General features: G+C 35.9%; 1 protein-coding gene across 3 annotated transcripts; it reads right to left on the reverse strand.

The window, feature by feature from the left end:
* Positions 1-1,068: 1,068 nt before the first annotated feature.
* Positions 1,069-13,370, reverse strand: LOC149817768 (cytoplasmic tRNA 2-thiolation protein 1-like). Of its 3 annotated transcripts, XM_089985142.1 has the most exons (12): positions 13,137-13,370; positions 10,379-10,493; positions 9,792-9,934; positions 6,235-6,354; positions 5,494-5,606; positions 5,306-5,398; positions 5,174-5,214; positions 4,970-5,036; positions 4,715-4,826; positions 1,758-1,884; positions 1,601-1,653; positions 1,069-1,477 (listed from the first exon to the last, which is right to left on the reverse strand). In XM_089985142.1, exons 1-10 carry the CDS (start codon positions 13,251-13,253, stop codon positions 1,843-1,845), a joined length of 963 nt encoding a protein of 320 aa, XP_089841268.1. In that variant the 5' UTR covers positions 13,254-13,370; the 3' UTR covers positions 1,069-1,477; positions 1,601-1,653; positions 1,758-1,842. The 3 variants fall into 3 exon arrangements, with proteins under 3 accessions (XP_089841268.1, XP_089841266.1, XP_089841267.1); XM_089985140.1 differs by lacking the exons at positions 1,601-1,653; positions 1,758-1,884; XM_089985141.1 differs by lacking the exons at positions 1,601-1,653; positions 1,758-1,884 and having other exon boundaries at positions 1,311-1,505.
* Positions 13,371-13,875: the final 505 nt, after the last annotated feature.

Consider the following 13,875-nt stretch of genomic DNA (forward strand, 5'->3'; position numbering starts at 1 on the left):
CTTTTCTTGTGATTCGAACACCCAAAAACAAGAAAAAGGAGGCGTTGAAGAGGTGTTGCAGCTCTCTCTCTCTCTCTCTCTCTCTCTCTCTCTCTCTCTCTCTCTCTCTGTACAACCCCCTTTCTCTTATTTTTTTTTTCAAAATTCAGCTTACTCCCCTCTCAAAATCGTGAGAGAGAGGGCTCAAACCCTTTTGTTTTTTATAAAGCAACTAGGACTCCCCAATAAGGAGGGGACGTCCCTTATAGAATTAGATAGAGGAAATAGAACTATATATATATATATAGAATTAGATAGTATGGTCATTTTCTGAAGAAAAAAAACTATGTTTCTAACAAATCAACTATGCCGAACACATCTGCCAGGTCAGATTTGCAGAAAACCACCTCAAAAACCAGTGTTTGATCACGGTAGGCACCTAATCCCCACTCTCAAAATAATTGCTAGGGCTTTTTCTGTTTTTCTTGAATTTTGAAAGTAGGAAATGGTAATGCATGGCTCTGCATTTGCATGAAACCTCCCAGCCATGAGCAAATGACATGCATTTCACATAATTTATAGCACAATCATGGAGACGCTCGTGAGCAGTTTCTGCCAACTTTAGTTAAAACTTTCAGGCCCTTTTGCTTCACAAAGATTTGTAGGAAAATGTGCATTTACATATGAAAGCAGTCACCTCGATTCAGTAGGAAACGCACCTTTTCCTAAAAAATACTTCGACCTCCACAGCCAGCACCTCTCGTCAATACCATTTTCACCGGGGTGTGTTGGAGTTCTTCAAGCAACACAACTTTCAGACGAAACAGGCTTCCCTTAAAACAAATGAAAGGCCCAAGTTTGGAAGTGGGAATATGATAGAAAAATCATGTACGAAATGTGAAAAATGGAATCATCCTACGCTGTTCCAAACTTTTATATTTATACGTACACATGAATTTCCCCACCTAAAAAAGTGGAGAAATTTCGCTAAGTATAGAATTTTTTTCTTATAGCAGTCTGCTTTTATATGAAAAACTTTACACTTGGCACTCAACTCTCAACGCATGAATACCAAAAACATCAAATGTAATAAACACAACTAAATTCATCTTCTTGTGAGAGATTTTTCTTGAACATAATGAAGCATAACACAATTATTGAAAGAAACAAATAGAGACCAATTGCACTTGAACAAGCTTGACATGGCAACTAAGGAACAACGTTGTGGAGTAATGGCACTTGCTTTGTATAGGCCCTTTCAGAAATACAGATGAAGTTGGTACACTATTATGCAGTATGGCCAATTGCAACATCAAGCCTGAGATCAGAAATCCAAAGACCCACATGGTTTACTTTGAAAACTAGATTCCCTCTTGTCTGTCTCCAACAATGTTTCCTTCTCCCTCTGCAAACGGCAGCGGCCTCCATTCTTTGAAATGCCCAACTTTGGTAAACCTCGATTGAGGCCATCAAGCAGAACACAAGCTTTGCATAGTTTCTACACACACAATCTTAATTACACCAAACTGCGCATGTAGCAGAAAACTATAATTTACTAAAACATATGCTCCACAATTAGAACAAAAGGAAAAAAGAAAAAATTCAAATAACAATATCTTACCACCTATATCAACTGCTCTATCAATTTTTATTCTACCAAAATTTCAGATGCATCTGTAACAGAGATTAGTTCATTACCAATTTGCATTTCTTCAGTCTCACATATCCTTCTCAGTTACATGTGCATTTAGGAATATGAGAGTCGTAAGAATACCAACCTAACATGGATGACATAGATGCCATCTACAATGGAAATGGTTTCATTTTATCTACATTTTGATCAGGGGTGTATGCCAGGCTTGATCACATGGAAGCAGGAAGAATGAACAGATATGGCTGCAAAAACTGCCATGTACAAGGACCAACAGATTATTAAAAGTTGCATAACCTTGACATATGTAAGAAATTGATTTCCCTCAGATTTTACTGGTGCAGCAAATGATCTTTACATAGAGAAAAAATAATAGTTTTCGATAGAGTCCTAATCAAACAGATTGTTTTCTAATTAAACATTTAAACGAGAAACTTATAACCTAAATGAGATTTATAGTCGAAAAAATCATAAATGACCAGATTAATGTATTTGAACTAGTCACTGGTATCAGCCATGCAACAAACACTGGCAAGATTTTTTTTTCTCATGAGAATTCATGTAAAAGTGGTTTTCTTTGGAATATCTTGGGAAAAACTTGGAGATTAAAACGTTACATTAATTTTTTTAAAAATAAAACATATTTATAGTAACTGAAGTTCTCAGAACATATCATGATGGTATCACATTACAAATATGATAGTTTGGTGACTATTATTGCAATTAGATTTTTGTCACTAAAAATACAAAGCTTCAAGAATATAGTAAAATGGATACATCGACATATCTCGTTTGAATTCTTGAAATAGAATTTTTTCCGTTGTCTCTCGTCCATTTTGACAAAGGATGAGCCAAACTCAATTTTTTTTCTTCTATAAAATACAAACTTCTAAAAAACACAGAAGTACCTAACGTGCAAATGTCTATCAGCTGCCCACATGCCAACCATGATACCTGGTTTGAACACAATGCTGACAATATTTCATGGGCTTGCACTGCGCCTACACCTTGAATCTTAGCAGAACTTGCTCAAATGCTTTAATGTCATATTAACCAACCATAGCCTCAAGTGATTAGTTTTCAGACACCATGCAAGAAGTGTAACATACTTGATGCTGGAAGGTGACTAAGGGAGGAATACAGACACAAGTAACATTGAACAACTATCCAAAACATAATAAAAAAACACCCACCAAACCCCTCTTCCTTTCAGGCCCTTCTGAGCTCTATCTACTAGGAACCAGGAGTCATCCATATCAAAGATGTTGTTTGAAGAACCAAGAAAGAATACAAGCATAGACAGACTGCAAAGATTGCTCCCCAACCAATCGATTAGAAAAAAGATAGAAAAAAAAGAATAACAATTGAGGAACAAATTCTTGCTTGAATTCTGTCAAGGATTTTGAAACTTTGCTTACTTCATAAGGAATAAAATCAAATTGTTCTTTAAACAATAATGCATCAGAAGATTCATTCAGTACGGTTTTTACGGGCATAAAAGCAGTTATAACTTATACAAATCCAACAGATTATATTCACTAGAAATCTGAAACAATGATACAAATATGGACACCAATTCGAGACAAGGTTCCTTAGTTTTTCAACAATTAAGGTACAAAGATGCGTACAAAAATAAATAAATTACATATACATCTTTATTTATATTTATATATAACTGGCATTTGTAATATTATTAATATATTCAAATTTTAACATTTAGAGTTATTTTTGAAAGTTCTCATAATATATTTTATTTTCAAAATTCATTGACATGACAAGAATTAATCTAGTGTCATGAGTCAAAATTTCTTAAGTGTTCGTTTTTCCCTCATATAAAATATCTTATTATGTTCATTTTGTAACTTTTTCAAGAAAATGTGCCGTGGTGTATGTTGTTTGCTGATGATATTGTTTTGATTGGTGAGTCTAGAGCTGGGGTTAATGCTAAGTTAGAATTATGGAGACAGACATTGAAAGCAAGAGGTTTTAAGTTGAGTAAGAGTAAGACAGAATACATGGAATGTCGGTTTAGTAAGCAACGAAGTAGTGATGGGAGTGTAATGAAGCTTGGTGAGCAACAAATACCGGTGGATGATTGTTTCAAATATTTATGATCTATCATTCAAAAGTATGGAGAAATTGATAGAGATGTAAATCATAGGATAAAGGTTGGGTGGATGAAATGGAAAAGTGCAACTGGAGTATTGTGCGATCGTAGAATGCCATTGCGGTTGAAGGGAAAGTTTTATAGGACGACTATTAGGCCCGCTTTACTATATGGTACGGAATGTTGGGCTGCCAAGAGACATCATATTCAAAAAATGAGTGTAGCTGAGATGCGTATGCTGAGATGGATGTGTGGAAATACAATAAAAGATAAGATTCGGAACGAGGAGATACGTAAGAAGGTAGGCGTTGCACCCATTGAAAATAAGATGAGAGAGAATCGTTTACGGTGGTTTGGACATATTCGGCGAAGGCCTAATGATGCTCCAGTTAGAAGAATGGAGAAATGGGAAAATATATTAGTTAAAAGAGGTCGGGGTAGGCCTAGGAAGACATGGATGGAGGTGATAGGAAAGGATATGAATGCTTTGAACCTCACCGAGGACATGGCATTGGATAGAAATGATTGGAGGAGAAGGATTCATGTGGAAGACCCAGAATGATTTTCTTTTTTGGTTCATATCGCCGATCCCAATTGTTTTGGAATGAAGGCGTAGTTGTTGTTGTTGTTGTTGTTGTTGTTGTTGTTGTTGTTGTTGTTGTTGTTCATTTTGTAACTTTAAAACATTAGACATACAAGGAGTTTTTTATATTGGAGTTTAAATTTTAAACCCCTTCCCTCCCTTTTAGTGTTCAGTTGAAGCAGGAAGATCCCATGTCAGATACTGCAGTAGTGGGGTTAGAGGCAGCAAGAACATATGAATTTTTAATACAGCCTCTCTCTCTCTCCAACATTTTGATTCTCTTTTTCGGATGAAAAGGAGATACTAGTCATCATGTATGACGCACCGACTTGCATAAAATGTCAATAACAAATAAAAGACTGATCACGTTCTGGAATTTGCTTCAAAACAATACCTGGCTGGAAATATAACCACAACGCTCACAAACTCCTTGCTCGGGCATCTTTGTCAAAGTAGATATCCTGAAATTCTCCCCTGACCTAATAATATCCAGTATTGCTCTTGGCCTGTAACATACAAGCAACTCCTAAATATAAGACCTTTACATGCATAAGAAATGACAATGACAAATAAATAAAATAAAGCACAATATACTGAAAAAAACACAGAATAACTAAAATACAGATATTAGGGATATCCAGTTAGCTACCTCATGCGTTCTAGATCTTTGATAAATTCACGAGCAAAACCACGATATGCATTAGGTGAATATATGCCTACGACAAAAGACAGATTTAAACAAGTGACTATAAGAAAGAAGAGGACCAATTGAGTTTTCAGAGTTATAAAATGCTATCAGTTCAAAAAGCCGATCAACTAAACTCGAAGAAGATTGGGCAAATGAAAGAATTACATTCTGTAGAGAAGTAGTCGAGCTTTTTGAAATATGCATACGTGACACTTGTTAAGGTTTCCAATGCCAGGGGGTAACATTATGCCAATCCTTAAAACACTGTTAGAACAAATGCAAAAATACAAAGGATATATGACAATCTCCTTCTCATATGAATACTTGAATGGTTTGCATCTAGGAATAGGTCCATCTTCTCCAGTTGTTATCAGTGTACATCTACTCAACCTACACTATAAACAGTATTAAAAAGGGAAAAACTCAGATAACTCACTGCAACAAGAGGCTTACATGAGGATATGCTCGAAAAAGACATGTACTACCTGGCTATGTCTCCTCGCAATATATTCAATAAAACTGTTTCTGCTATGTCATCAGCATTGTGACCAGTTGCAATCTTGTCTGCTTTCATCAATGCAGCGCCTCTATCAAGAGCCTGCAAGCATCATAGTATTGCATATTAAACACCAATCTATGACCCTTGAAAAGTTTTATAAGGAAAAATATAAGCACAAAACAAAGGATGAATCTCACAAACAGATTAGGCTGAAACGCAAGTACACTCAATGAGAATAAAAAGAAATAGAAATATCATTTTATTTGTGCAGATAGTGTGAAGCTGTACACTTTGCTCAAGTTGTTGAGAGCATCATTTATTCACGCTGTGCTAGGTAGGAATCATCCGCAGTGGATGAACGCCTCAAGAACTCTTTTCTGCCTTCTGACAAGCAGCATTGAAATCTAAAACTTATAAGCATAAGCTGAACAGAAATAAAGTACACAAATTTTATAAACCAAAATCATCCTTAAGTTCCAGTGAATGAGAGAACTATAGGCTTTAGGAATGGACAATATAAAAAACATGGGACCAAGCAGATCCGTTCAAAGGGTTGACTTAAAAGAAAAAGAAAATTCAGTCCTCTATAATGCTGACACCATGAAATTTTATCACCACGAGTATTCCTATTATGGGAATTTTGACCACATTGATTACTATATCAAAGTCATATGCCTAACAAGATGGCACACTATAAAGGATGAAATAACATGTAAACTTTCCTTACCTGACGGCGGAAAACACCACAAAATGTGCAGTTGTTCTTCAATCCTATCTCCTTAACAATTTCATCCATCGTCCAACCATAAAGTGACTTATACGAAAGAACTTTCAGTGGAAGGGCGTACTGAGAATGAACAATTACAGAAGCACATGTCAGGTCTACTATCCAAAATAACAACAATTTTAAATGTGATGTGATTGAACTCCTATTTCAGATATCTTATATTTCTCAACCCATTCATTATAGAAAATTATCACGTTATCTGAAACGCATACCGAAATTTACATGTTTCTAATTCTCAGATATATTCTTGAGGAACAAGGCGCACATGATACTAAAATGTAGGAGCAGGGAGTGGAGGGTGCAGTTATGTACTTGATGGCTTATTGAGCATCTATTTCAGCCTCATGAACAATGTTCACAATATATTGTACAATCTAAATGAATATAGGGCACAGGATACTAACATGTTCGAGCAAGAGTGGAGGGTGTGGTTATGCATTTGAGGGCTCATTGAGCTTCCATTTGAGCCTCATAAACAAATGTTGATAAAATATATTGTAGAATCTAGATGAATATGATATTAATTTTGACAAAATAAGAAAACAAAGGCATTGCCAAATACTTGTGGCAGAATTCATTTTGCAATAGAAAGACTTATTTTATAACGGGATTCCAACTATACTGGCACCAGGCACCTTTACTGTATTGATCCATCACCTGGCCTCAATAAATGTGTGGCAAAGCACTTTTACTCACGCCATTAAAATTAGCTCATATAACCACATTTGAATCAGGTCCAAACCTCACCACACCAAGTCAACTGTATCCCACACTGCCAATCCAACCTTGATGTGCTACATTGATTTAACTTTGCAAAAACTTTGTAATCCACCCATATCTAGCCTATGTTGGCTCAGGTACATTAAACTGACACTGTATACACATTATTGTGACATCAACCTAATTCATTGCCCAATGTCAAAGTCAATCAAAACACCAGATGCTTAGATCATACCATCATATGCTTTTATAAAATGGTCTTGCTACTATTTTAATGGTATTGGTCCATGTCTCAGTTTAAGGGATAAAAGTATTAACCTAGATAATAGGTCGAGCAACTTTATTGGTATGGATCAGAGTTACCGGAAGCTTCTTAGGTAGGTGGGAAGTTCGCTTTCCGGAAACTCGCTTCGGAAGCGCGATACTCCTCGCTTCCGGAACTTCATGGGAAGCTCGACTCCCCCACGCTTCTTCTATGCTTCTCATACACATGGTCTATGCATACTATATGCTTTTCTCACGTTTCTTTTCATCTTTTTCATGTATTTTCTCTCATGCTCACTCACTTTCCATGTACTCTCTTTAAATTGGTAACCATCATTGTTAGATTTTAACAAAAAATTAACTTTTTTACAGAAAATCATGAAATATAAGAATGATCAATTTTATTTTAGTTTTTATTTGTTTCTTGTTTGATTCCATATTGCTTCATTTTTTATTCATATTTTGCTTTTAAATTGAAACTTTGATTCCCGCTTCGTATAAATTTTAAAATGCCTCGCTTATCGCTTCCGCTTCCCGTATCGTTTCCCGCTTCGGCTTCCTAGTTTGGCAACCTTGGTATGGATCATGCAGTTTAATATCCTGTGCAATCATGTTAGCCATTATATAGTATTACAAGGTCAGAACACATGAAATCAAATTTACATGGACTCAGGCAAATATGGTTTGCATCTGAGTCAAGTCATTTGTGTAACAGTAGGGTTGCATGTCCCAATTAGTTTTGATTGTTTAAGGTAGATTGTTCATGTTTTGTTGAGGTAAGATGCAGATAGGATCATCCAATTCTTGCACATGGATCAAATCACTTAAACATACAGACATATGGCATCATGTAGTTGGCTAACGATAATATCAAAGGTATGAGTTATGCCAACTGTGGAAGATATGATTTTCATATTTTATGTGTATTACAGTCACAACACATGTATTACCAATCTTGTATTTTTAACTACATCATGGGTTTTTTTGTCATTTACTCTATTGGGTATTAGAGGGTCCTTATAAAAAGAACATCACAAACCTCTAAGGGTTGAAGCTTGGGACTTTCACAAGCTGTTATGCTCTCTTTCTCCTCTCTTTTCTCTTCTTTCTCATACTCCTTATGTGCAGGCATCGAGGACAGCAAGGCACACATTAAAATCTGGCATGCATATATACCCGAATATCAGATGAATCAATCATTTGGAGCCTCTCTATTAACTCCTTGATTTGGCCTGGTTTCAGTCAAGTCTCTTTGCCAATGCAACCCAGGCTTCATAGAATATGTGGGTATCTTCTGGCACCACTGCAAAGAGTTTGCTCACAACTTGCTCAAATAGAGAAAAAAAAACATACTGCTGCACTTGATCAATAGAACTGCTCCTGCATTTAGTCCAGACATGTCTAATCCAGCTTTATCAATGTCATTGCTCATGCATGTCCTTCAACATCTTCACAAACCAACGCTCCAAGGAACAACTTAAGTGGGAAAGGCTTCAGAGACTTCCATTCAGCTTTTGTAGCAGTCTGGCTTCTGATTAATCAACTGTAGTTTGCTTAGGTATATCTTAGCATCTAAATTCTGAAGAATCAAATACATGGATTAAAAAAGAAAGTCTATACCTTTTCTGGAAGTTAGGTTTCTTACTGGGAAGACGGAAACAGGAAGTTTTTCAGGCCAATTATTACCATCAGTTGAAAAATGCATATTATGCAGTGAAGCTCAGTAAAAAATCTTTAGCCCTTTGCTTTCTAAACTTCCTGTGGTCTAGAAAGAACATTATGAGGGACACTAGGTCTCTGCCTTTAATGAAGGCACCAAAGAAAGTTCTTGAGTTGGAACTTGCCTCTTCACACTGTATTTTCTATAGAATGACAGGTAACAGAATCATTGTCCCTCCATTAAGGCATCTGAAAGATGCATGTTCTTCTGCATTCAAGAGTTGCACAAAATACAGCTACCCTTGGATGCACCTTCAAGGGTTGTTTTCTACTCGTTAAATTCTTTTTTTGTTTTTGTGTGGTATAGACTCTTTATCACTGAACCTTTTGCTTTGCAATTTTGTTCTGAATCTGGTGTTCCATAAATTTACCTTGCTTTTCCTTAAATATGAAATGATGCAACAAAAGCTTAAAGTTTCTAAGGTTACACACTTGCAATTTAGTCACTATCACAAGAAGAAAGATGTATTAGACTGGTCATAGCCACTGAATCTTAAACTGAACCAAAGAAGCAAGTTATAAAAGTTCTAGAGATGCAGAGTTGCATTCTGGTCCCTATTACAAAAAAAATGTATCAATTAACAGTTTAAATAAAAAAAGGATCCATAAGATTACACTACCTTCTCTCCATTTTGTAAAATGACTGCTAGCAACACATGCAATAAGTGGAAAGACAATAAAGGATAGAAGAGGGCATGCATTTAAAAATGAACATGGTTAACATTTAGTGCAGATTTTGGAAGCTTTGTTGGATATATCAGACTCAACCTTGCCACATTAGGACCTTACAGTACCTGAATCTCATTTCTCTTGACAGTTTCTAGTGAGTCATCCCTATAACCTGTAATTCCCTCATCAATGGATAACAAAAAGAGATCTAGACCATAATTGTGACGACAGTTCAGAGCTGATAATACGTAAGCAAGAACAGTGGAATCTGCAGAAAGGAAAAAAGACCATAATAAATAACAATGCTAACATGCACTCACTGAGGATGAAAAGAAAAGAAGAATGAAATGACAACATTTTGCAGGCTCACATAGTTTCCAAAGAAAAGATTGTGAAAATAAATTCTTAATAGGAAAAAGGGAAGATTATGCATCTAATATTTCTACATACTATACAGCTCTGGAACTTTTAACATCAACTAAGACAAATTCTTGATTAAGAAACAACTTTTTAAAAGCAATAACTCACTCATAAAGCATACAACTGGCAGAGACAGCAATCTAATTAGATGTCAGGAAGATTGCTAAGTTATAAAATGGATGAACAAAATGACTGACACCATGATATTCATCAGATAAAGCTCAGTTAACATGATCAAACATTTTTTTTCTATATACAATATGCAAAAACTTTAATTCCTTTACAGTTCTACCTTTCCCGCCAGAAGCTGCAATTGCAACACGTTCCCCTGGCTTAAATAACTGATTGTCCACTATAACATTGTGGATCTCCTCCTCAAATGCAGAGTAAAAGCACTCCTTACAAATCTTGAGAATGTTAACAAGTTTCAGTAAAAATCCAGAACTGGGATTGAACAAAGCATACAAATAACTCATCACTTGTATAAAGTCTAATGCCAGTACCACATCATCCATGAGCCTGATATAATGAACAATTTATGCATATCTCAAGTCTCATACAGACAATTGCCAAAAAAAGAAAATAATATATAGTTACAGTTCAGAAAGCATAAAAATTAAGCATCTTGAAATGCATAATCTATTCTCGGTGTCAAAAATGTTAATTGCTAAATACATATTTCTCGATCACTACCTGTCAGTTAACTATATGCCCTTCACAGAATTTTACATAATATATACACCATCTTTTTGAAATGCTTTCCATGCCGTACCCTTCATGCCCACGCTGCACCCTATACTTGCACCCATACCCATGTTACATATCATTAATATGGATACTTGCTCTTGCTATTGTATTTTCCAATCCATACACTAAATTGTTATTTAAAATCATCTGGCAAGGACTGCTGTTGCCTGTTGGCTTAATTGTTTGCAGGTGTGTCTCTCTATCATTCAAAAGATTTGGTCGAATGACAAAATTCTGATGGGCAAAATAGGCATCACATCCCATGAGATAAGGAGAGCCCAAATAACTTCATTCCCTTCTAAATCAACATCAATTCATCAGATATGCCATCATAAACATATAAAAAAGCTACGGAAGATGTGACCTTATATCTCTTACATTTTCTTTTCTCTAAATAATACTGCATTCCATTTGGGTTGGTGAACATATATCAAATTGTCCAGTCTCCCTTTAGTGGTTGGATAAATTCCATCAAATTAAAATGATTAAAGCAGGGCTCCTTCTCAGTACTTAGTAGGCATTTTCAACAACATATTTATTATGAATATATGCATGCAGCCTATTGATAAGATATAATTAGATAAACAAGGTGTTAGTAAAATGTTTTTTTTATGTACCTTGCTTAATGAAACGTGACTGTCACCTAAGGAGATGCTAATTTTTGCAATCTCAAACTCTTTGTCTTGTAGCAGTACATGTGATATAAGGCACATTTTGAGGCACTAAGTAGTTCCGATGTATTTCCTAATCAATAAACTCTCATTCATTGTTCGAAGAACAATTAACTTTGACACTGAATGAATAGCAGTCATTTTGTTAAATTACATGGTGGCTGAGAGCACCACCTCAATTTCATCAAAAGAACTCATGAGAAATAGAGAAATCATCCCATGGCCATGTAACCTTACACCATGTCAAACTAATTTTTTCCTACATATACAAAGGGATCAAAAAAGAAAGGTACACCAGCTGACAATGCCCATCACTGAATCTGCTAGTTTAGCATGTGATGATACAAGTCATACTGTCATACATGATCGACCAAATACTTGTTTGATGCATACAAAAAATGGTGAATCCAACAATATCGACTATGAGTACTATCATCTCCTTTTGCTAGTAAAGCTTTATAAATTCATAGAATCAGAACTATTGCATCCATACAGCTTACCAAGCTTCCCGCTTAGTTTCCAGTATTAAAACATATAAAGGGAAGAAAGTGATGAAATTTTTTCAGTTTCTGCAATATACCTTACTAGAAGTAGATTTATACACATGCTAGAAAAAACTAACAGGAATTGTGGTCCATCAAATAGCACAATCAATCTATTGGAAAGAGTATTTTCAAGAGAAATAAATAATGATAAGCATAATAAAGTTCAACAAGAATGAAACATCAACTGCCAAGCTTGCTTAATAGGAACTTTGAACATGGGGTCCGAAGAGAATTATGCATCAGTACAAATTTGCAACCAATCACCAAACTCGTTGGTTGATGCAACCAATGGACAACAAACTAAAAGAAAGGATAACTTGTTGAGCTTTCTGTCAATCACCAATCACTATTCTACAGTGGACATCAAGAGTAACGTAAAGCGGGAAAAAAGGAATGAAACAAGTATAAAGGAAGCTCATTGGCATCCTGAAAAGCCTACAAACCAATCAAACCATGTTTAAGATGATCTATCTCCGCACGACCTAATAAACATGAAAAAACGCATATACTATGTCTGCAAGACCAACAAAGACTTGGAGGGATGTTTCAAGGGGCATCACCAAGAGGGTAACTGGATGCATTCTCTCCACAAAACTGGGACACGTTTCAACACAAAGGTATTGAACTCGATATAATATCTCACGTTATCTTGTTCACCTAACAAGGTGGAAACATCCGAACATTTCTTAAGGAACACATAATCCCTCAAGTTAATCACATAAACCGCCAAATCTGAACCCATAAAAACACTACAAAGTTCTATATGAGAAGAAGATGGTGATAAGATCATGACAGAACAAGGATTACAACGAGCTTTCTTATTAAACTACCAAGTACCAACATGATAACCACCGATCCATCAAATAAAACAGAAAATCGATTACCATTATGACAGAAAAAACTCGCCTAAAGACTCCAAAAGAAATTGGGCACACGTTTTTTTAGTATAACACTCGCTTCGATTCCAAACCCTGTAGAGATACCGACAACTTCATGATTCAATTAAACCAACACGTTTATATTTCGTCTAATGAAGAGAATCCATTCGTTAAAACGGGAAGAAGGCAATAGAACAGAGGGGTGGGACCTGTTGGTGGGTTTTCGGGCGTTGGAGGGCAGCCCTTGAGAGGTTGCACATGTGACAGAGTCGGATCCCCGCCTTCCTCTTACTCTTCACCTCCGCCTCTGCTTCGCCCTCGCCCATCTCTCTCTCTCTCTCTCTCTCTCTGACGAGGCTAGACAGAAAACGATAAGAGGGAGGACCGCCGGAAGGTCGGTATTTTGGAGTTCCCCAGACGCAAACGCACAACCCTGTGGTGAACTGTTTCCGAAGGCATAAAAGGTTACTAACAATGATTATATACATGAATTACGGTAAATATGAGAACTAATATGTGAACCAAGATTTCATGAATTTTTTTTTCTTTTCTTTTAAATTTATCCGTACTGATGTGATCGAGATGGCTGGCTTTATAAAAAGTCGCTCTTGGATCATCTAAACTAGATTTTATTTTTTTAAAGCTTTAAAATCAATCGCTCATAATCTTTATGAATATTAAAACATTAAAAAATCATATTTTTTTAATACGCGATCCGACAGGTAATTTCTAAACAAATTCAGCTTATCAAGTCCATCCAAATTGCTGAATTTGCAAAAGAAAGGTTGAAAATGCTCATATTTTTAATTCTCATATATATATATATATATAATATCTTCAGGAGGCACCTGCACCCACCCACTAATAGGGGTGGCAAAATCTGACCTGCCAACCCAACCCGCTTCTTAGCCGGGTTAGAGTTTGGCTTAAACGGGTTCATGTCGTAAA

Source organism: Nuphar pumila, chromosome 13, assembly GCF_984573655.1.
Source record: "Nuphar pumila chromosome 13, dmNupPumi1.hap1.1, whole genome shotgun sequence".
NCBI lineage: Eukaryota > Viridiplantae > Streptophyta > Magnoliopsida > Nymphaeales > Nymphaeaceae > Nuphar > Nuphar pumila.